General features: G+C 44.7%; 1 protein-coding gene across 1 annotated transcript in view; it reads right to left on the bottom strand.

Annotated features, from left to right (window-relative positions):
• LOC115175374 (zinc finger protein 704) overlaps nt 1–23,070 on the bottom strand; it is a 70,636-nt gene that overhangs the window by 8,302 nt on the left and 39,264 nt on the right. The window contains exons 3-4 of the mRNA XM_029734600.1: nt 5,011–5,114; nt 1,410–1,660 (exon numbers count right to left, since the gene is read on the bottom strand). Of these exons, the coding sequence (XP_029590460.1) occupies nt 1,410–1,660; nt 5,011–5,114 (355 nt within the window). The remainder of the gene's footprint in view (nt 1–1,409; nt 1,661–5,010; nt 5,115–23,070) is intronic.

Genomic DNA, 23,070 nt, shown 5'->3' with positions numbered 1-23,070 from the left:
AGGTAGCCTAGTGGTTAGAGTGTAGGGACGGCAGGTAGCCTAGTGGTTCGAGTGTAGGGGAGGCAGGTAGCCTGGTGGTTAGAGTGTAGGGACGGCAGGTAGCCTAGTGGTTAGAGTGTAGGGACGGCAGGTAGCCTAGTGGTTAGAGTGTAGGGACGGCAGGTAGCCTAGTGGTTAGAGTGTAGGGACGGCAGGTAGCCTAGTGGTTAGAGTGTAGGGATGGCAGGTAGCCTAGTGGTTAGAGTGTAGGGACGGCAGGTAGCCTAGTGGTCAGAGTGTAGGGACGGCAGGTAGCCTGGTGGTTAGAGTGTAGGGACGGCAGGTAGCCTAGTGGTTAGAGTGTAGGGACAGCAGGTAGCCTAGTGGTTAGAGTGTAGGGGCGGCAGGTAGCCTAGTGGTTAGAGTGTGGGGACGGCAGGTAGCCTAGTGGTTAGAGTGTAGGGACGGCAGGTAGCCTGGTGGTTAGAGTGTAGGGACAGCAGGTAGCCTAGTGGTTAGAGTGTAGGGACGGCAGGTAGCCTAGTGGTTAGAGTGTAGGGACGGCAGGTAGCCTAGTGGTTAGAGTGTAGGGGAGGCAGGTAGCCTAGTGGTTAGAGTGTAGGGACGGCAGGTAGCCTAGTGGTTAGAGTGTAGGGACGGCAGGTAGACTAGTGGTTAGAGTGTAGGGGAGGCAGGTAGCCTGGTGATTAGAGTGTAGGGACGGCAGGTAGCCTAGTAGTTAGGAGCGTTGGGCCAGTAACCGAAAAGTCGCTGGATTGAATCTCGAGCCGACAAGGTAAATCTGTCGTTCTGCCCTTGAGCAAGATAAGTAATCCTAATCACCCTAATCACTCCAGGGTCGCCGTCAATAATGGCTGATCCCCTGGCCGCGACCCCACTCTGAGGGTGTCTCACGGGGAGTGGGACATGCAAAAAACACATGTCCATTTCACACCACACACCTGTACAGGTTACCCACTTGTACATACAGTCACACAGGACTATATAATCAGTATATTGTTATAGTCAGTCAGAATTGATTAAAGCATTGATCTGATCTAGTCTTTGTTCTGTGAGGTCCTCAAAGAAACACAGCAATATGTTGTAAAACATTTTATGGTTACCCTATGGTTATCCTATAGCATCCTGTGGTTATTATATGGTTATACTATGGTTATCCTATAGCTATCCTGTGTTATTATATGGTTATACTATGGTTATCCTATAGCTATCCTGTAGTTATTATATGGTTATACTATGGTTATCCTATAGCTATCCTGTAGTTATTATATGGTTATCCGTTGGTTATCCTATAGCTATCCTGTAGTTATTATATGGTTATACTATGGTTATTCTTTGGTTATCCAGTGTATATACTTGTGTGGCTGAAATTTTATTTTTAGATGGTTAAATTAAATCTTTCTACCCACCTTGCGCTTGCGTGGGATTGGCTCGTCGAAGAGCAGGCTGCTGCCATCCTGTTCGTCGATGGCGTCGTCGGGGGGCGGGCCGTTGATGCTGGGCATACGGAAAGGCTTGAAGCTGTCTGCGGAGAGCGGTGGGGAGGGGGTGGACGGGTTGGACTGGTCACTAGGGCCGCTCCAGCTCCAATAGCCACTACTGCTGTAACTGGACGGGGTGAAGCCTCCACCGCTGTCCTTCCACGAGCTATTCAGACACTCTGGAGGGGTGAGAGAGACAAGGTCAGAAAAGTATTCAAACTTCATTTTTATTTACTGCAGAGTTCCTCTGTCCAGTGTCTGTGTTCTTTTTCCCACCTTAATATTTTATTTCTATTGGCCAGTCTGAGATATGGCTTTTTCTTTGCAACTCTGCCTAGAAGGCCAGCATCCCGGAGTCGCCTCTTCACTGTTGACATTGAGACTGGTGTTTTCCGGGAACTATTTAATGAAGCGGCCAGTTGAGGACTTGTGAGGCGTCTGTTTCTCAAACTAGACACTCTACTGTACTTGTCCTCTTGCTCAGTTGTGCACCGGGGCCTCCCACTCCTCTTTCTATTCTGGTTAGAGCCAGTTTGTGCTGTTCTGTGAAGGGAGTAGTACACAGCATTGTACGAGATCTTCAGTTTCTTAGCAATTTCTCGCATGGAATAACCTTAATTTCTCAGAACAACAATAGACTGATGAGTTTCAGAAGAAAGTTATTTGTTTCTGGCCATTTTGAGCCTGTAATTGAACCCACAAATGCTGATGCACCAGATACTCAACTAGTCTAAAGGAGGCCAGTTTTAAGGCTTCTTTAATCAACACAACCGTTTTCTGTTGTGCTAACATAATTGCAAAAGGGTTTTCTAATGATCAATTAGCCTTTTAAAATGATAAACTTGGATTAGCTAACAACGTGCCATTGGAACACAGGAGTGATGGTTGCTGATAATGGGCCTCTGTACGCCTATGTAGATATTCCATAAAAAAATCTGCCATTTCCAGCTACAATAGTCATTTACAACATTTACAATGTCTACACTGTATTTCTGATAAATGTTATGTTATTTTAATGGATGCTTTTCTTTCAAAAACAAGGAAATTTCAACAGTTGAAGTCGGAAGTTTACATACACCTTAGCCAAATACATTTAAACTCAGTTTTTCACAATTCCTGACATTGAATCCTAGTAGAAATTCCCTGTCTTAGGTCAGTTAGGATCAACACATTATTTTAAGAATGTGAAATGTCAGAATAATATTAGAGAGAATTATTTATTTCAGCTTTTATTTCTTTCATCACATTCCAAGTTTACATACACTCAATTAGTATTTGGTAGCATTGCCTTTAAATTGTTTAACTTGGGTCAAACGTTTCAGGTAGCCTTCCACAAGCGTCCCACAAAAAGTTGGGTGAATTTTGGTCCATTCCTCCTGACAGAGCTGGTGTAACTGAGTCAGGTTTGCCTCCTTGTTCGCACACGCTTTTTCAGTTCTGCCCACAAATGTTCTATAGGATTGAGGTCAGGGCTTTGTGATGGCCACTCCAATACCTTGACTTTGTTGTCCTTAAGCCATAACTTTGGAGGTATGCTTGGGGTCATTGTCCATTTGGAAGACCCATTTGCGTCCAAGCTTTAACTTCCTTACTGAGATGTTGAGATGTTGCTTCAATATATCCACATAATTTTCCTTCCTCATGATGCCATCTATTTTGTGAAGTGCACCAGACCCTCCTGCAGCAAAGCACCCCCACAACATGATGCTGCCACCCCCGTGCTTCACGGTTGGGATGGTGTTCTTCGGCTTGCAAGCCTCCCCTTTTTTCCTCCAAACATAACGACATAACATAACATTTTCCTCCAAACATAACGATGGTCATTATGGCCAAACAGTTATATTTTTGTTTCTTCAGACCAGAGGACATTTCTCCAAAAAGTAATATCTTTGTCCCCATGTGCAGTTGCAAACCGTAGTCTGGCTTTTCTATGGCGGTATTTGAGTAGTGGCTTCTTCCTTGCTGAGCAGCCTTTCTGGTTATTTCGATATTGGACTCGTTTTACTGTGGATATAGATACTTTTGTACCTGTTTCCTCCAGCATCTTCACAAGGTCCTTTGCTGTTGTTCTGGGATTGATTTGCACTTTTCGCACCAAAGTACGTTCATATCTAGGAGACAGAACGCGTCTCCTTCCTGAGCGGTATGACGGCTGCGTGGTCCCATGGTGTTTATACTTGCATACTATTGTTTGTACAGATGAACGTGGTACCTTCAGGAGTTTGGAAATTGCTCCCAAGGATGAACCAGACTTGTGGAGGTCTGCAATGTTTTTTCTGAGGTCTTGGCTGATTTCTTTTGATTTTCCCATGATGTCAAGCAAAGAGGCACTGAGTTTGAAGGTAGGCCTTGAAATACATCCACAGGTGCACCTCCAATTGACAAAAATGATGTCAATTAGCCCATCAGAAGCTTCTAAAGCCATGACATCATTTTCTGGAATTTTCCAAGCTGTTTAAAGGCACAGTCAACTTAGTGTATGTAAACTTCTGACCCGCTGGAATTGTAATACAGTGAATTATAAGTGAAATCATCTGGAAACAATTGTTGGAAAAATACGTGTGTCATGCACAAAGTAGATGTCCTAACCGACTTGCTAAAACTATAGTTTGTTAACAAGAAATTTGTGAAGTGGTTGAAAAACTAGTTTTAATGACTCCAACCTAAGTGTATGTAAACTTCTGACTTCAACTGTAAGTGATCCCAAACTGTTGAACAGTAGTGTATCCATGGCAACATGTGTAGAATTAGAGTAAATTTGCATTAAAACAGCTACATTTGTTCTCTGCGGGCTCTAAAACCACTACCATCAGTAATAAACCCACATTTATAACCCTACCTACCTGAGACCCATCAGTAATAAAACCCTCCTTTACAACCCTACCTGGGACCATCATATGCATCAGAAACAAATGCATCTAACAGTACCAACTCAAACACATAGTGATTTACAGCTGCATTGACTATGAATGTTTGCAATTGTTTTGAGTGGTAAAACAAACAAGACCCAATTTTATAGTTGATTCACTCCAGGGACTTAGTTTAGAGGCCTTGTGATTCATATACATGTACATTATAGCAGATGAAGAGGAAGTCTCTTTTAGATTTCACAGTGGTAACCCACTCAATAATTCAAATTCAATCAGAAGTTGAAGATGTAGACGAGCGATCAAAGACAACACTCAGCTTCACTTGGTGGGAAACGCTGCACTCAGAGATACGTCGTTTCCATCTCTACAGCTGCACTAGTCCACATCATCATCATGAGTCATGACCTAACCTCAGCAAAGGAATAATGCATATGAAACAGGAAATGGTTTAACAAAAACAACTTCCTTTCTCAGTTCGTTCAAAGTGCAGCAATACAACACGTTCAGACGCTAGCTCTCAGGCAACTGTTTGCTCTATCAAATGTTGGATTGTTGCCGTCTTGGGACAAAACTCCCTTGTAACAGAGATTCTTAATCTCAGTGTGATCACCTGTATAAAAAAAGTGATAAATAAATAAAAACATGTTTGATTGACTCACCACTGACTTTGGCGGGAGGGCTCCTGACCAGCGGACTGCTGGACAGGCTGGTCAGAACCATGGCAGCTGTCACCTTCTCCATGTCCACTTCCTCCTCTGACTTCCTGTTAAAACAACACCAACAAACAGAGAATATTACTGGGCATGAAAACACAACAACAACAAACAGATAATGTGGCATCATGTCCAAAATGGCATCATATGCAGCTCTGGCCCAAAGCACTCTGGTCCCATGTGGCTCAGTTGGTAGAGCATGGCGCTTGCAATGCCAGAGTTTGTCGGTTTGATTCCCACGGGGGACCAGTACAAACATTTGAAAATGCTTGCACTCACTACTGTAACTCACTCTGGATAAGAGAATCTGCTAAAAATGCCTACATAGGTCATGTTTATTTATTTTATTTTATTTCACCTTTATTTAACCAGGTAGGCAAGTTGAGAACAAGTTCTCATTTACAATTGCGACCTGGCCAAGATAAAGCAAAGCAGTTCGACAACATACAAAAACACAGAGTTACACATGGAGTAAAACAACATACAATCAATGATGCAGTAGAAAAAAATAAGACTATATACAATGTGAGCAAATGATGTGAGATAATGGAGGTAAAGGCAAAAAAATGCCATGGTGGCAAAGTAAATAAAGTATGGCAAGAAAAACACTGGAATGGTAGATTTGTAGTTTGAAGAAAGTTAAAAGTTAAAATATAAATAATATGGTGCAAAGGAGCAAAAATAAATAAAATAAATAAATACAGTAGGGGAAAAGGTAGTAGTTTGGGCTCAATTAAAGATGGGCTATGTACAGGTGCAGAGATCTGTGAGCTGCTCTGACAGCTGGTGCTTAAAGCTAGTGAGGGAGATAAGTGTTTCCAGTTTTAGAGATTTTTGTAGTTCGTTCCAGTCATTGGCAGCTGAGAACTGGAAGGAGAGACGACCAAAGGAGGAGTTGGCTTTAGGGGTGACCAGAGAGATATACCTGCTGGAGCGCGTGCTACAGGTGGGTGCTGCTATGGTGACCAGTGAGCGGAGATAAGGGGGGACTTTACCTAGCAGGGTCTTGTAGATGACCTGGAGCCAATGTGTTTGGCGACGATTATGAAGTGAAGGCCAGCCAACGAGAGCATACAGGTCGCAGTGGTGGGTTGTATATGGGGCTTTGGTGACAAAACGGATGGCACTGTGATAGACTGCATCCAGCTTGTTGAGTAGGGTATTGGAGGCTATTTTGTAAATGACATCGCCGAAGTCGAGGATTGGTAGGATGGTCAGTTTTACGAGGGTATGTTTGGCAGCATGAGTGAAGGATGCTTTGTTGCGAAATAGGAAGCCAATTCTAGATTTCACTTTGGATTGGAGATGATTGATGTGAGTCTGGAAGGAGAGTTTACAGTCTAACCAGACACCTAGGTATTTGTAGTTGTCCACAAATTCTAAGTTAGAACCGTCCAGAGAAGTTATGCTGGATGGGCGGGCAGGTGCAGGCAGCGATCGGATGAAGAGCGTGCATTTAGTTTTACTTGTGTTTAGGAGCAGTTGGAGACCACGGAAGGAGAGTTGAATGGCATTGAAGCTCGTCTGGAGGGTTGTTAACACAGTGTCCAAAGAAGGGCCAGAAGTATACAGAATGGTGTCGTCTGCGTAGAGGTGGATCAGAGATTCACCAGCAGCAAGAGCGACATCATTTATGTATACAGAGAAAAGAGTTGGCCCAAGAATTGAACCCTGTGGTACCCCCATAGAGACTGCCAGAGGTCCAGACAGTAGGCCCTCCGATTTGACACACTGAACTCTGTCAGAGAAGTAGTTGGTGAACCAGGCGACGCAATCGTTTGAGAAACCAAGGCTACTAAGTCTGCCGATGAGGATGTGGTGATTAACAGAGTCAAAAGCTTTGGCCAGGTCAATGAATACGGCAGCACAGTAATGTTTCTTATCGATGGCGGTTACGATGTCGTTTAGGACCTTGAGCGTGGCTGAGGTGCACCCATGACCAGCTCTGAAACCAGATTGCATAGCGGAGAGGGTGCGGTGGGATTCAAAATAGTCGGTAATCTGTTTGTTGACTTGGCTTTCGAGGACCTTAGAAAGGCAGGGTAGGATGGATATAGGTCTGTAGCAATTTGGGTCAAGAGTGTCACCTCCTTTGAAGAGGGGGATGACAGCAGCTGCTTTCCAATCTATGGGAATCTCAGACGACACGAAAGAGAGGTTGAACAGACTAGTAATAGGGGTTGCAATAATTTCGGCAGATAATTTTAGAAAGAAAGGGTCCAGATTGTCAAGCCCAGCTGATTTGTAGGGGTCCAGATTTTGCAGCTCTTTCAGAACATCAGCTGAATGGATTTGGGAGAAGGAGAAATGGGGGAGGCTTGGGCGAGTAGCTGTGGGGGGTGCAGTGCTGTTGAATGCAGTAGGGGTAGTTAGGTGGAAAGCATGGCCAGCCGTAGAAAAATGCTTATTGAAATTCTCAATTATAGTGGGCTTATCGGTGGTGACAGAGTTTCCTATCCTCAGTGCAGTGGGCAGTTGGGAGGAGGTGTTCTTATTCTCCATGGACTTTACAATGTCCCAGAACTTTTTAGAGTTGGAGTTGCACGAAGCAAATTTCTGTTTGAAAAAGCTAGCCTTGGCGTTTCTAACTGCCTGTGTGTATTGGTTTCTAACTTCCCTAAAAAGTTGCATATCGCGGGGGCAGTTCGATGCTAATGCAGAACGCCACAGGATATTTTTGTGTTGGTTAAGGGCAGTCAGGTCTGGGGAGAACCAAGGGCTATATCTGTTCCTGGTTCTAAATTTCTTGAAAGGGGCATGCTTATTTAAGATGGAGAGGAAGGCATTTAAAAAAAATAACCAGGCATCCTCTACTGACGGGATGAGGTCAATATCCTTCCAGGATACCAGGGCCAGGTCGATTAGAAAGGCTTGCTCGTTGAAATGTTTCAGGGAGCGTTTGACAGTGATGAGTGGAGGTCGTTTGACCGCTGACCCATTACGGGTGCAGGCAATGAGGCAGTGATCGCTGAGATCTTGGTTGAAAACAGCGGAGGTGTAATTAGAGGGCACATTGGTTAGGATGATATCTATGAGGGTGTTTGCGGCTTTGGGGTTGTACCTGGTGGTTTCATTAATAATTTGTGTGAGATTGAGGGCATCAAGCTTGGATTGTAGAATGGCTGGGGTGTTAAGCATGTCCCAGTTTAGGTCGCCTAGTAGCACGAGCTCTGAAGATAGATGGGGGGCAATCAGTTCACATATGGTGTCCAGAGCACAGCTAGGGGCCGAGGGGGGTTTATAGCAGGCGGCAACGGTGAGAGACTTGTTTTTGGAGAGGTGGATTTTTAAAAGTAGAAGTTCAAATTGTTTGGGTACAGACCTGGATAGCAGGACAGAACTCTGCAAGCTATCTCTGCAGTAGATTGCAACACCGCCCCCTTTGGTCGTTCTATCTTGTCTGAAAACGTTGTAGTTAGGGATGAAGATTTCACAGTTGTGGTACTACATAGGTACTACATAGGTACTACATAGGTACTGTGGCACTACACACACACACAGTACTCCCAACAGAACCCTGAGAAAAAAATGTCAGTTTGATTGCTGAACGGTGCTGTGATCAGTGTGGCATCGATGCTACATTGTCAGTGTTCTGGGCTGAAGGCTTTGCTTTAATAGGGGCCAGTATCCATTAATGAAAGCATCAAATTATACCAATCCACTAAACACACTAACAACCCGTCTCTTCAGAAGACCAAACCCCGGTCTGCTGAACCCCACAACACTATGAACCCATTGAGCTAAAGCCTAGACGTGGTTCAAACCAACAACCACAGCTGGAGAGGGTATATGTTGACAGACAGAACCAGAGCTGGAGAGGGTATATGTTGACAGACAGAACCAGAGCTGGAGAGGGTATATGTTGACGGACAGAACCAGAGCTGGAGAGGGTATGTGTTGACGGACAGAACCAGAGCTGGAGAGGGTATATGTTGACAGACAGAACCAGAGCTGGAGAGGGTATATGTTGACGGACAGAACCAGAGCTGGAGAGGGTATATGTTGACAGACAGAACCAGAGCTGGAGAGGGTATATGTTGACAGACAGAACCAGAGCTGGAGAGGGTATGTGTTGACGGACAGAACCAGAGCTGGAGAGGGTATATGTTGACAGACAGAACCAGAGCTGGAGAGGGTATGTGTTGACGGACAGAACCAGAGCTGGAGAGGGTATATGTTGACAGACAGAACCAGAGCTGGAGAGGGTATATGTTGACGGACAGAACCAGAGCCTGAGAGGGTATGTGTTGACAGACAGAACCAGAGCTGGAGAGGGTATATGTTGACGGACAGAACCAGAGCTGGAGAGGGTATGTGTTGACAGACAGAACCAGAGCTGGAAAGGGTATATGTTGACGGACAGAACCAGAGCTGGAGAGGGTATATGTTGACAGACAGAACCAGAGCTGGAGAGGGTATATGTTGACGGACAGAACCAGAGCTGGAGAGGGTATGTGTTGACAGACAGAACCAGAGCTGGAAAGGGTATATGTTGACAGACAGAACCAGAGCTGGAGAGGGTATATGTTGACGGACAGAACCAGAGCTGGAGAGGGTATATGTTGACGGACAGAACCAGAGCTGGAGAGGGTATATGTTGACGGACAGAACCAGAGCTGGAGAGGGTATATGTTGACGGACAGAACCAGAGCTGGAGAGGGTATATGTTGACGGACAGAACCAGAGCTGGAGAGGGTATATGTTGACGGACAGAACCAGAGCTGGAGAGGGTATGTGTTGACGGACAGAACCAGAGCTGGAGAGGGTATGTGTTGACGGACAGAACCAGAGCTGGAGAGGGTATGTGTTGACGGACAGAACCAAAGCTGGAGAGGGTATATGTTGACGGACAGAACCAGAGCTGGAGAGGGTATGTGTTGACAGACAGAACCAGAGCTGGAGAGGGTATATGTTGACGGACAGAACCAGAGCCGGAGAGGGTATGTGTTGACAGACAGAACCAGAGCTGGAGAGGGTATATGATGACGGACAGAACCAGAGCTGGAGAGGGTATATGTTGACAGACAGAACCAGAGCTGGAGAGGGTATATGTTGACAGACAGAACCAGAGCTGGAGAGGGTATATGTTGACAGACAGAACCAGAGCTGGAGAGGGTATGACCGTCAGCTAGAGGGAAGCAGTCTGTCTGTAGTAGAGGTCGACCGATTCTGATTTTTCAACGCTGATACCGATTATTGGAGGACCAAAAAAGCCGACACCGATTAAATCGGCCAATATTTTTATTTATTTGTAATAATGACAATTACAACAATACTGAATGAACACTTATTTTAACTTAATATAATACATAAATACTATCAATTTAGCCTCAAATAAATAATGAAACATGTTCAATTTGGTTTAAATAATGCAAAAACAAAGTGTTGGAGAAGAAAGTAAAAGTGCATTATGTGCCATGTAAAAAAGCTAACGTTTAAGTTCCTTGCTCAGAACATGAGAACATATGAAAGCTGGTGGTTCCTTTTAACATGAGTCTTCAATATTCCCAGGTAAGAAGTTTTAGGTTGTAGTTATAATAGGAATTATAGGACTATTTCTCTCTATATGATTTGTATTTCATATACCTTTGACTATTGGATGTTCTTATAGGCACTTTAGTATTGCCAGTGTAACAGTATAGCTTCCGTCCCTCTCCTCCCTCCTACCTGGGCTCAAACCAGGAACACATCGACAACAGCCACCCTCGAAGCAGCGTTACCCATGTAGAGCAAGAGGAACAACTACTCCAAGTCTCAGAGCGAGTGACGTTTGAAACGCTATTAGCGCGCACCCCCAACTAGCTAGCCATTTCACATCGGTTACACCAGCATAATCTTGGGAGTTGATAGGCTTGAAGTCATAAACAGCGCAATGCTTGAAGAATTGCGAAGGGCTGCTGGCAAAACGCATGAAAATGCTGTTTGAATGAATGCTTACGAGCCTGCTGGTGGCTACCACCGCTCAGTCAGACTGCTCTATCAAATCATGGACTTAATTATAATATAATAAAACAAAGAAATACGAGCCTTAGGTCATTCATCTGGTCGAATCCGGAAACTATCATCTTGAAAACAAAATGTTTATTCTTTCAGTAAAATACGGAACCGTTCCGTATTTTATCTAACGGGTGGCATCCCTAAATCTAAATATTCCTGTTACATTGCACAACCTTCAATGTTATGTCATAATTATGTAAAATTCTGGCAAATTAGTTCGCAACGAGCCAGGCGGCCCAAACTGTTGCATATACCCTGACTCTGCGTGCAATGAACGCAAGAGAAGTGACATAATTTCACCTGATTAATATTGCCTGCTAACCTGGATTTCTTTTAGCTAAATATGCAGTTTTAAAAATATATACTTCTGTGTATTGATTTTAAGAAAGGCATTGATGTTTATGGTTAGGTACAGTCGTGCAACGATTGTGCTTTTTTCGCAAATGCGCTTTTGATAAATCATCCCCGTTTGGCGAAGTCGGCTGTCTTTGTTAGGAAGAAATAGTATTCACACAGTTCGCAACGAGCCAGGCAGCCCAAACTGCAGCATATACCCTGACTCTGTTTGCAAGAGAAGTGAAACATTTTCCCAAATTAAAAGAAATTCATGTTAGCAGGCAATATTAACTAAATATGCAGGTTTAAAAATATATACTTGTGTATTGATTTTAAGAAAGACATTGATGTTTATGGTTAGGTACAAGTTGGAGCAACGACAGTCCTTTTTCGCGAATGCGCACCGCATCGATTATATGCAACGCAGGACAGGCTAGATAAACTAGTAATATCATCAACCATGTGTAGTTAACTAGTGATTATGATTGATTGATTGATTGTTTTTTATAATATAAGTTTAACGCTAGCTAGCAACTTACCTTGGCTTCTTACTGCATTCGCGTAACAGGCAGGCTCCTCATGGAGTGCAATGTAAGGCAGGTGGTTAGAGCGTTGGACTAGTTAACCGTAAGGTCGCAAGATTGAATCCCCAAGCTGACAAGGTAAAAATCTGTTGTTCCTAGGCCGTCATTGAAAATAAGAATGTGTTCTTAACTGACTTGCCTAGTTAAAAAATATTACTTAAAAAAATAAGAATAAAAAATACATAAAAAAAAAAAAAAAAAAAATCGGCAAATCGGTAGCCAAAAATACTGATTACCGATTGTTATGGAAACTTAAAATTGGCCCTAATTAATCGGCCATTCCGATTAATCGGTTGACCTCTAGTCTGTAGTCTGTTAACATCTGTTGCACTTACACTGTTCCACCAGACAGACAGACAGACGTGCTATCAACTTTCTTGTGGCTGACTGACTGTTAAACTCTATAAGACAAATAGCTTAGTAGGGTTGGAGGGGTGTTGGGAGAAAGGCAATCCAAGAGAGAGTGAGAAAGAGAGGGTGGGGGAGAAGAGGGAGAGAGAGAAACCAATACCTGCCCCCTTTCCCACTCCCCAGACATCTGTGATTTTGTCTTTAATGATTTAATGAGGAGCCACCCTGCAGCCTGCCACCCATCCCCCTCCGTTCCCTGTCCCAGCTCCAGCCCTGTCCCAGCCTCTTCCCAGCTCCAGCCCCTTCCTAGCTCCAGCCCCTGTCCCAGCTCCAGCCCCCATCCCAGCCTCTTCCCAGCTCCAGCCCCTTCCTAACTCCAGCCCCTGTCCCAGCTCCAGCCCCCTTCCCAGCCTCTTCCCAGCTCCAGCCCCTTCCTAGCTCCAGCCTCTTCCCAGCTCTAGCCCCTGTCCCAGCTCCAGCCCCTTCCCAGCTCCAGCCCCTTCCCAGCTCCAGCCCCCGTCCCAGCCTCTTCCCAGCTCCAGCCCCTGTCCCAGCCTCTTCCCAGCTCCAGCCCCTGTCCCAGCCTCTTCCCAGCTCCAGCCTCTTCCCAGCTCCAGCCCCTGTCCCAGCTCCAGCCCCTTCCCAGCTCGGGATGTTTCCAGTTTAAAACAACGACACTAATGACACTAGTCTCTTAGATCCTTTCCACACGTCTAAAATGAGTTTGGCTGAGAGTAGAGAGGAGCTCCAGCGGAGGGGTACTGGGGGGGTTCAGCGGAGGTGTAGAGGGGGGTCCAGCGGAGGTGTAGAGGGGGGGTCCAGCGGAGGTGTAGAGGGGGGGTCCAGCGGAGGGGTACTGGGGGGGTTCAGCGGAGGTGTAGAGGGGGGGTCCAGCGGAGGTGTAGGGGGGGTTCAGCAGAGGTGTAGAGGGGGGGGTCCAGCGGAGGTGTAGAGGGGGGTCCAGCGGGGGGGTACTGGGGGGGTTCAGCGGAGGTGTAGGGGAGGGTCCAGCGGAGGGGTAGAGGAGGGGGTCCAGTGGAGGGGTACTGGGGGGGGTTCAGCGGAGGTGTAGGGGAGGGTCCAGAGGAGGTGTAGGGGAGGATCCAGCGGAGGGGTAGGGGGGTCCAGCGGAGGGGTAGGGGGGTCCAGCGGAGGGGTAGGGGAGGGCCCAGCGGAGGGGTAGGGGGGTCCAGTGAAAGGATAGAGTGTACAGGGGCTCCCCAGTCTCTCTGATGTGGGCATAAAGCAGGGCGGCTCATCGTTTATTACAGTCCCTGGCCTATGACGCTCATTTCCTCCTGAATAATGGACTATAAATCAGATGCCTCGTGCAAACCCACATGAAGGACATTAAACAGAGCCTCCTATCACCATGAAGAACATTAAACAGAGCCTCCTATCACCATGAAGGACATTAAACAGAGCCTCCTATCACCATGAAGGACATTAAACAGAGCCTCCTCTATCAGACACAATGGGATTTTTCTCTTCTGCAGGTGGCAGAGATGTGTTCCAGATAAAGACAATGTGTTCATCTCAGAGAAACCAATACCTGCCCTCCTTCCCACTCCCCAGACATCTGGGATTTTGTCTTTAATGATTTAATGAGGAGCCACCCTGCAGCCTGCCACCCCTCCCCCTCCGTTCCCTGTCCCAGAGACAGACAGAGACAGACAGAGACAGACAGACAGAGACAGAGACAGACAGAGACAGCGAGAGACAGAGACAGACAGAGACAAACAGACAGAGACAGAGACAGACAGACAGAGACAGACAGAGACAGAGACAGCGAGAGAAAGAAATATGGGCATGTTTTTTCCTGTGTAAAACTTTCACAGCCAACAACAAGTGAAACTCATAGCCTTGGGGATTTAAATATCTTTCAACGTTTATCTTACAGCGTGCTGCTGAATGTTAGCTAGCTCTCCAGAACTGAAATACAGCCCATCTGAGGAGACAGGCAGATAGAAATGCTTCAGTTTCTATCTGAAAGGACTGCAGGCTGGGATGATTCATGTGATGGTTAGCAGTAAATTACACTTTGATTATCATCAGTATATTTTCTCCTTCGGGGGAAGAGAGGTCAACAGACCACTCCACAGAGAAAACACATTTCCAAAAGCAGAAATGTCTGTTTCACTAGAGTAAGAATGAATCCATGGACGAGGGCTGTGTGTGTGTGTGGTGATACCCACCAGCTATTACTGTACAGCAAGAGGACCAGAGGGTTACTGTAGGTCAGTCTGGGAGAAGCTTGAGGCGCCCCGACCATCACACAGCGTCTGGCAGCCGGCCAAATCCTCCCTCCCTCCTCCACTCAAACACATGCATGCACACACACACACACACACACACACACACACACACACACACACGCGCGCGCGCACGCAAACACATGGCACCCTATTCCCTACACAGTGCAATACTTTAGAAAAGTAGCTCATTATATAGGAAATAGGGTTCCATTTGTGACATAGCCATAGAGTAGATCAACACAGAGCTTCACTGTGATGTAGCCATAAAGTAGATCAACACAGAGCTCCACTGTGATGTAGCCATAGAGTAGACCAACACAGAGCTCCACTGTGATGTAGCCATAGAGTAGACCAACACAGAGCTCCACTGTGATGTAGCCATAGAGTAGACCAACACAGAGCTCCACTGTGACGTAGCCATAGAGTAGACCAACACAGAGCTCCACTGTGATGTAGCCATAGAGTAGACCAACACAGACACACAGAGCTCCACTGTGACGTAGCCATAGAGTAGACCAACACAGAGCTCCACTGTGATGTAGCCATAGAGTAGACCAACACAGACACACAGAGCTCCACTGTGACGTAGCCATAGAGTAGACCAACACAGAGCTTCACTGTGACGTAGCCATAGAGTAGACCAACACAGAGCTTCACTGTGACGTAGCCATAGAGTAGACCAACACAGACACACAGAGCTCCACTGTGACGTAGCCATAGAGTAGACCAACACAGAGCTCCACTGTGATGTAGCCATAGAGTAGACCAACATTGAGCTCCACTGTGACGTAGCCATAGAGTAGACCAACACAGAGCTCCACTGTGACGTAGCCATAGAGTAGACCAACACAGACACACAGAGCTCCACTCTGGCTGTCGGTCTGGTGTATCACATGTGACTGCCTACTGATGGATTCTGGGTTTTAACTATTAAACTTGAAATAGAGTTAATTATCAGGTAATCTATTGAAATATTGAGTGCTATGGTTTAGAGGGTCTACACCAGAAGTTAATGGTTATCTGTAGGAGGAAGGTATAAGGTGGGTGCAATTAAACTTGGAATGTACTGAGTGCAGGGAAAGCGATCATATGTGGCAGGCATTGATAAGTGGAGAGAGTCATGGATTAGTGATGAAGGGGGGTCGAGGTCAGTTCAGGTCACGTTAAGGGAGAAGGAAAAGTTTATTGCCCGTATCACTTAGTATCTTTAGTGCTAGGCAGGAAACTATGTTCAAAAAGAATCAGGAGACTCCACCCAAAGTGGGCTACACATACCGCCACTATTGTAAACATGTTTTGTCGATTCAGCTGTTCGATCCTCTGGGAATAATAAACTTGGTTAATCTTTCACAGTGTCCGTCGAGTTCTTACTCTGGTAATTACAACCTAACACTTCTAACCCATATGCTGCTCTCTGTCTCACTCTCGCTCTCCCTAGTTCTGTCTGTGGCTTATATATATATATATATATATATATATATATATATATATATATATATATATCCCTCTGTGAGTGTTTCTCTCTCTAGCTGTTTCTCTTTCTCCATTGTCTGATTCGGTCTGTGGATGTATTTTGTCTCTCAACGTTTCCCTCTCACTCACGCTCTCTGGAGGTGATGTATACCGTAGCGGCCAACAGAAAATGGGAGATTTCCATTTTCACAGGCCACAGAAACCTTGGAGAAAAAGGCCAGCCCACCCAACTGTGCTCTTTGACCCAAATATCTCAACGCCGGCTAGAGCTGCTGCGGCACAACTCTTTAGACAGAGCAGGTGGTGGTGCGATCACACTACTTCCTCTCACTGATCACTCTAGGGAAGAGTGAGAGCGAGAGAGCGAGAGAGCCAGAGAGAGAGAGAGAGAGAGAGCGAGACAGAGAGAGCGAGACAGAGAGAGCGAGAGAGAGTGAGAGAGAGAGAGAGAGAGACAGAGAGAGCGAGAGAGCAAGACAAAGAGAGAGAGCAAGACAGAGAGAGAGACAGAGAGAAAGAGAATGAGAGAGACAGAAAGAGAGCGAGACAGAAAGAGAGCGAGACAGAAAGAGAGAGGGAGACAGAGGGAGAGAGAGACAGAGAGTCAGAGACAGAGAGAGGGAGAGAGAGAGAGCGAGACAGACAGAGAGAGGGAGAGAGAGGGAGAGAGAGAGAGAGTCAGAGACAGAGAGAGCGAGACAGAGAGAGCGAGAGACAGAAAGAGAGAGAGACAGAAAGAGAGAGAGAGAGAGAAAGAGCGAGAGAAAGAGCGAGCATTGTGAGGCTAAAAGCAATATGGGCATGTTTTTCATTCAATTTCCTGTGTGATCTCCACATCTTTTATTTGAGGAAGTGTGTTTAGCGGTGTGTTTTTGCGTGTGTCTGTGTTTATGTGTATTTGTATAAGTGTATCTGTCTGTCTCTGTGTGTGTGTGTGTCTCTGTGTACAGTCTACAGAGATGGAAAGAGAGAGAAAACACACAGTTTATACTTTTAGATCGTAATGAATCAAATGATATTGACTGGTGGGACCTGAGCGGACCCGGAGGAGCTGAGTCCCTAGTCGTCCCTAGCCGTTCCGACTACAGTTATGGACCCTTGGCCTGATTTCACCGGGCGTTCAACCTTGTACCAGACCCCCTGTTGATCAAGTTTAGCCAGGTAGTCACTGTGCTTCTTCCTCTGCATTGCTAACTCTTTGTTGTTTTAGGCTGAGTAACTATAAATCACTTTGACTGTTGATCAGGGCTGTCCTGATTAACATGAGATAATAGTCATGCATTTGTAACAAGAACAGTGAGTGTTGTATTTGGGTTGTATATCCTTATTTTCCAAATGTGAACGTTTAGCTGATCTGGAGTGGACTACATTTTCTAATGAACACAAGCCCTCAGTATATTATACATGGAACAACGTTTTCTATGTAATCATGATTAATATTCCCTTTTATCAATAACAGCTTCTACACATGAGACCAGGGGGGTTAGGAGACACTGTGTCCCTGTCCAATGTCACCCCTGGACATGGCCATCTAGGAAGGAGCTTACCCAATAATAATGTTACTACAGACAGCTTGCTCTGTCCATGCTTTTCCTAGGAAATGTTTATTTGATATTATAGGTAGCTAATTGATTGATGTTCAAGCTAGCTCGCCCAAAGCAGGCCTTTCTCCTCCTCGCTGGTCTGCAGATGCATGACTACATGATGATGATGTTGTGGCTGTAACATTTAAAAGGGGCATTGCACTAGAACAACAATAACAACTAGCTAGCTCTATCAGATAGACATTTTCAGGAAAAGCAGCTCATAGCAAATCAATAAAATGTACATCCTTGCATTGGTTCGACATTGACATCTAGCTATTTAAAGTAAGATATAATCTGAGAGATCTCACCTTTTCATCTCCGTAGTAGTTTTCTGTCATCTCGTCTGGGTTACTGCAACACCCCGATTGAAGCAACTGCACATCTAAATCTTCTCCCCCATACCCTCTTGATTCTACAGGGAGCTAGCCTTTTCTCCTCAAAACATTGCTAGCAAGCAAACTAACGTTAGCCAACTTGAGCAGAGACCTCAGCTTGTTAACTAACAAAGCCAACCAACTACACACCAAATATGTGATCCATTTCAGGAAACTAGGGTCACTACTTCACACGAGAGCCGTTTGAACGCCTTCCGGAACATATGAACTTTCATGTGCCTTAATAACAAACTTGTATGCCATCTGTAAATACGAATACAATTGTTACGTTACGAGCCTAGTTGGTTTAGCCACAGACAAAGTGAGCAACCTTCCTGCTAGGCATGATTGGCTGAGATAATGAGTGGGCTGGACTTCCCGAGAGATGAGTTCGGATTGGTCTGCCATATAGCACGCTTCTGTCTATTTGAGCGGGTTAGTATGTGTAGATAATCCTGTCTAACGCAGCTTATATATATATATATATATATATATATATTGCATAGTGGAACTGCATAAGTGTTGCTCTCCACTTTCTGGAGGACTGAGTTTAGAAATAGGTGGGATTAAAGTATGATAGCTAAGGAGATGGAGAAAACACAGGTCTCCTGATTACATCTTTAAACTAAAGGTCAACCATGGCATACGTGACAGGGAGAATCGTCCAACCATGATGTATACGGGTCTAGCTAGCTACATTTTCAGATATTACACGTTTCTAATTTTGACTAAGTCATTTTCATTTCAAGTTAAAGTATACTGTTAGCTAGCTAGCTAACATTAGCTGGTTGGCTCACTAGCTAACCTTATGTGTAGCTACATGTCTTGACAAAAGACTCCACTATGCAAATATCCATTTCAATAGAATGTCACTGCAACAACTGTTGATAGACGTAGCTGGTAAATTAGCTCTGGCAATCTACTCCAATTTTAGATCACAGGTAAGATAGTCTAGCTAGCTACATTTTCAGATATTACATTTCCAATTTTGACACGAAGTCTTTTCATTTCAAGTTAAAATGTACTGTTAGCTAGCTAGCTAACACGAGCTGGCTGGCTCGCTAGCTAATGTTACGTGTATGATGTTATTATTTGTATCTAAGAGAAATTTGTTTGGCTAGTTTTAGCCTAATGTTAGCTAGCTAACATTGAACCTGATTGGTTAGCTACTTGCAGATTCATGCAGGGTAGTAACATCATGAGTTGGGATTATGGTTCATTGTTTACCTAGCTAGCGAGCTGCATGTCTTAACAAAAGACTCCACTATGCAAGTAACCATTTCAGGTGTGTTCGTAAATTCAGTCTGGCCATCTACTCCGATTTCAGAGCACTCTCATCTGAGTGTGCCAGAGAGCAGAATAACTGATAAATTTACGAACGCTCAACACCCGTTGAATATGGCCGGTGTCAGTAAACGTCGGCAAAAAAAGCATAATTAAATTGTTGCCAGCAGCACAGTTACAGTCACCAACACTCTGGATAACATGAAAACAGCCTAACCAGTTCTGCTAGGGCGAGTAAAATGGTTAGAGTGGGGTGTTCTCTCATTTGTGTCTGGAAGTAGCTAGCAAGCTAGCCAATGTTAACCAGTTAGCTTGGGTGCCTGATTGCCATTGTAAGGTCAGAACGCTCAGATCAAACCTCCTCATCGGCCAGAGTGTCCAGTGTGCACTCTGAACGCTCCGAGAGCGTGCCAGAGTGCTGAATAATTGATGAATTTACGAACACTCAACACCCGTTGAATATGGCCGGTGTCAGTAAACATTGGCGAAAAAGCATAATTAAATTGTTGCCACAGTTACAGTCACCAACGCTCTGGATAACATAAAAACTGCCTAGCCAGCTCTGCTAGGGCGAGTAAAATGGTTAGAGTGGGGTGTTCTCTCATTTGTGTCTGGTTAGCAAGTTAGCCAGTTAGCTTGGGTGTTTGACCGCTGTTAGTACAGAAAGCTCGGATCAACCTTTAAAGAGATGGGTGGGGCTAAGGCTTAAGAGGGTGTGAACGATGCTGAATGGGTGTAGACAAAGAAAAGCTCTCCAGTAGGTACCAAAACATTCAAAGGCCATGTTCTCAAAAGTGAGGTTACAAGTTTCTAAACTTTCAAAGCAGAATTACTTTTCCATTGTTCCTCAAGTTCAGTGTATGATATACAATTTTGAAGCTCTGTTGCTTTTATCCAATGTAAAAAACACAATTTCAAATTTTCTACAAAAGACTGAATCAAGGCGGTCGGTCACATATACACAGAGCAAACAATCATTTTCTGAACTAATGTTAGATTCGACCAAAATTACAAGTTGCTAGACCCACTGCTCTGTTACACAATGAAAAACCTCTAGATACAAGCTAGCCAGAGAAGGCTCTAATGCTATCTAGCATTACCTTTGTAGCGGTTATGCTATATGGAAACACTTAAAATATTTCATTAATCTTCCTCACCAACGCCTTGCTGTTGCTTTCAAATCCTGTCAATATCATTTAGTCATTTCAACTAATTTGATCCATATTTAGCACAGTGGAAAGCGTGCTTCAAAGACGAGCCCTGGTCAGAAGAAAAAGCCCACCCACCAGAGCGCTGGTGTTTTTCCTCTACTGGTTGCACGCATAGCAGCTCTTACTAACGAATCAACATTTTTTACAACTACAAAACCTTTGGGAAAGTAAGGTCACTAAATTAGTGCCAAAACATATTCCAAACAGTCAACTGTAGTTTTGATTCACAGAAGAAGATTCACCAGTCACAAAATCTTATTGGATTTGTTCACACATCACATTGTCTGCTTGCTAGTGTTGTTGTAGTCACACATCACATTGTCTGCTTGCTAGTGTTGTTGCATTTATTCTCAAAAGAAACAACATTTGCTAATATTTTTTGCGACTTCAAAACTGGTTATACAGGCACAAATCATACTTTACATGTGCAACTCGTACTTTACATGTGCTAATCATACTTTACATGCTTGTACACTTATGACATGAATTTAACTCCATACTCTTTCTCAATTACACCTCGGAGGGGGACGACGGGGATAGATTTACTTAAAAGGGTAGAAGATGCTTTCACAGGAAACATACAGCACGCACGCACGCACACACACACACACCTAAACTCACACACCTAAACACACACACCTAAACACACACACACACACACACACACTAGCCTGCTCCTGTACTCCCTGTTCACCCATGACTGCGTGGCCATGCACACCTCCAACTCAATCATCAAGTTTGCCTGATTACCAACAGTAGGCCTGATTACCAACAATGACGAGACAGCCTACAGGGAGGAGGTTAGGTCCCTGGGAGTGTGGTGCCAGGAAAATAACCTCTCACTCAACGTCAACAAAACAAAGGAACTGATTGTGGACTTCAGGAAACAGCAGAGGGAGCACCCCCCTATCCACCTCGACGGAGCAACAGCGCCTCTTCAACCCCAGGAGGCTGAAGAAATTCGTCTTGGCACCTAAAACCCTGACAAACTTTTACAGATGCACAATTGAGAGCATCCTGTCAGGCAGTATCACCGCCCGCAATCGCAGGGCTCTCCAGAGGGTGGTGCAGTCTACCCAACGCATCACTGGGGGCAAACTACCTGCCCTCCAGGACACCTACAGCACCTGATGTCACAGGAAGTCCAAAACGATCATCAAGGACAACAACCAACCGAGCCACTGCCTGTTCACCCCGCTATCATCCAGAAGGCGAGGTCAGTACATGTGCATCAAAGCTGAGAACGAGAGACCTGAAAAACAGCTTCTATCTCAAGGCCATCAGACTGTTAATTAGCCATCACTAACACATTAGAGGCTGCTGCCCTATATATATATATATATATATATATATATATATATATATATATATAGACTTGAAATCACTGGCCACTTTAATAATGGAACACTAGTCACTTTAATAATGTTTACATATTTTGCATTACTCATCTCATATGTACAGTTGAAGTTGGTAGTTTACATACACCTTAAACATACATTTAAACTCCGTTTTTCACAATTCCTGACATTTTATCCTAGTAAAAAATCCCTGTCTTAGGTCAGTTAGGATCAACACATTATTTTAAGAATGTGAAATGTCAGAATAATAGTAGAGATAATTATTTATTTCAGCTTTTATTTCTTTCATCATATTCCCAGTGGGTCAGAAGTTTACATACACTCAATTAGTATTTGGTAGCATTGCCTTTAAATTGTTTAACTTGGGTCAAACGTTTCGGGTAGCCTTCCACAAGCTTCCCACAATAAGTTGGGTGAATTTTGTCCCATTCCTCCTGACAGAGCTTGTGTAACTGAGTCAGATTTGTAGGCCTCCTTTGCTCGCACATGCTTTTTCAGTTCTGCCCACAAATTTTCTATGGGATTGAGGTCAGGGCTTTGTGACGGCCACTCCAATACCTTGACTTTGTTGTACTTAAGCCATTTTGCCACAACTTTGGAAGTATGCTTGGGGTCATTGTCCATTTGGAAGACCCATTTGCGACCAAGATTTAACTTCCTGACTGATGTCTTGAGATGTTGCTTCAATATATCCACATAATTTTCCAACCTCATGATGCCATCTATTTTGCAAAGCACCCCCACAACATGATGCTGCCACCCCCGTGCTTCACGGTTGGGATGGTGTTCTTCGGCTTGCAAGCCTCCCCCTTTTTCCTCGGAAAATAACAATGGTCATTATGGCAAAACAGTTATATTTTTGTTTCATCAGACCAGAGGACATTCCTCCAAAAAGTATGATCTTTGTCCCCATGTGCAGTTGCAAACCGTAGTCTGGCATTTTATGGCGGTTTTGGAGCAGTGGCTTCTTCCTTTCTGAGCAGCCTTTTAGGTTATGTCGATATAGGACTCGTTTTACTGTGGATATAGATACTTTTGTACCTGTTGCCTCCAGCATCTTCACAAGGTCCTTTGCTGTTGTTCTGGGATTGATTTGCACTTTGGCACCAAAGTATGTTCATCTCTAGGAGACAGAACGCGTCGACTTCCTGAGCGGTATGACGGCTGCGTGGTCCCTTGGTGTTTATACTTGCGTAC

The sequence above is a fragment of the Salmo trutta genome, chromosome 36 (genome assembly GCF_901001165.1).
Source record: "Salmo trutta chromosome 36, fSalTru1.1, whole genome shotgun sequence".
Taxonomy (NCBI): domain Eukaryota; kingdom Metazoa; phylum Chordata; class Actinopteri; order Salmoniformes; family Salmonidae; genus Salmo; species Salmo trutta.
The sequence above is the reverse complement of the archived record's forward strand: the minus strand, read 5'-3'. Positions and strand labels throughout refer to the sequence as shown.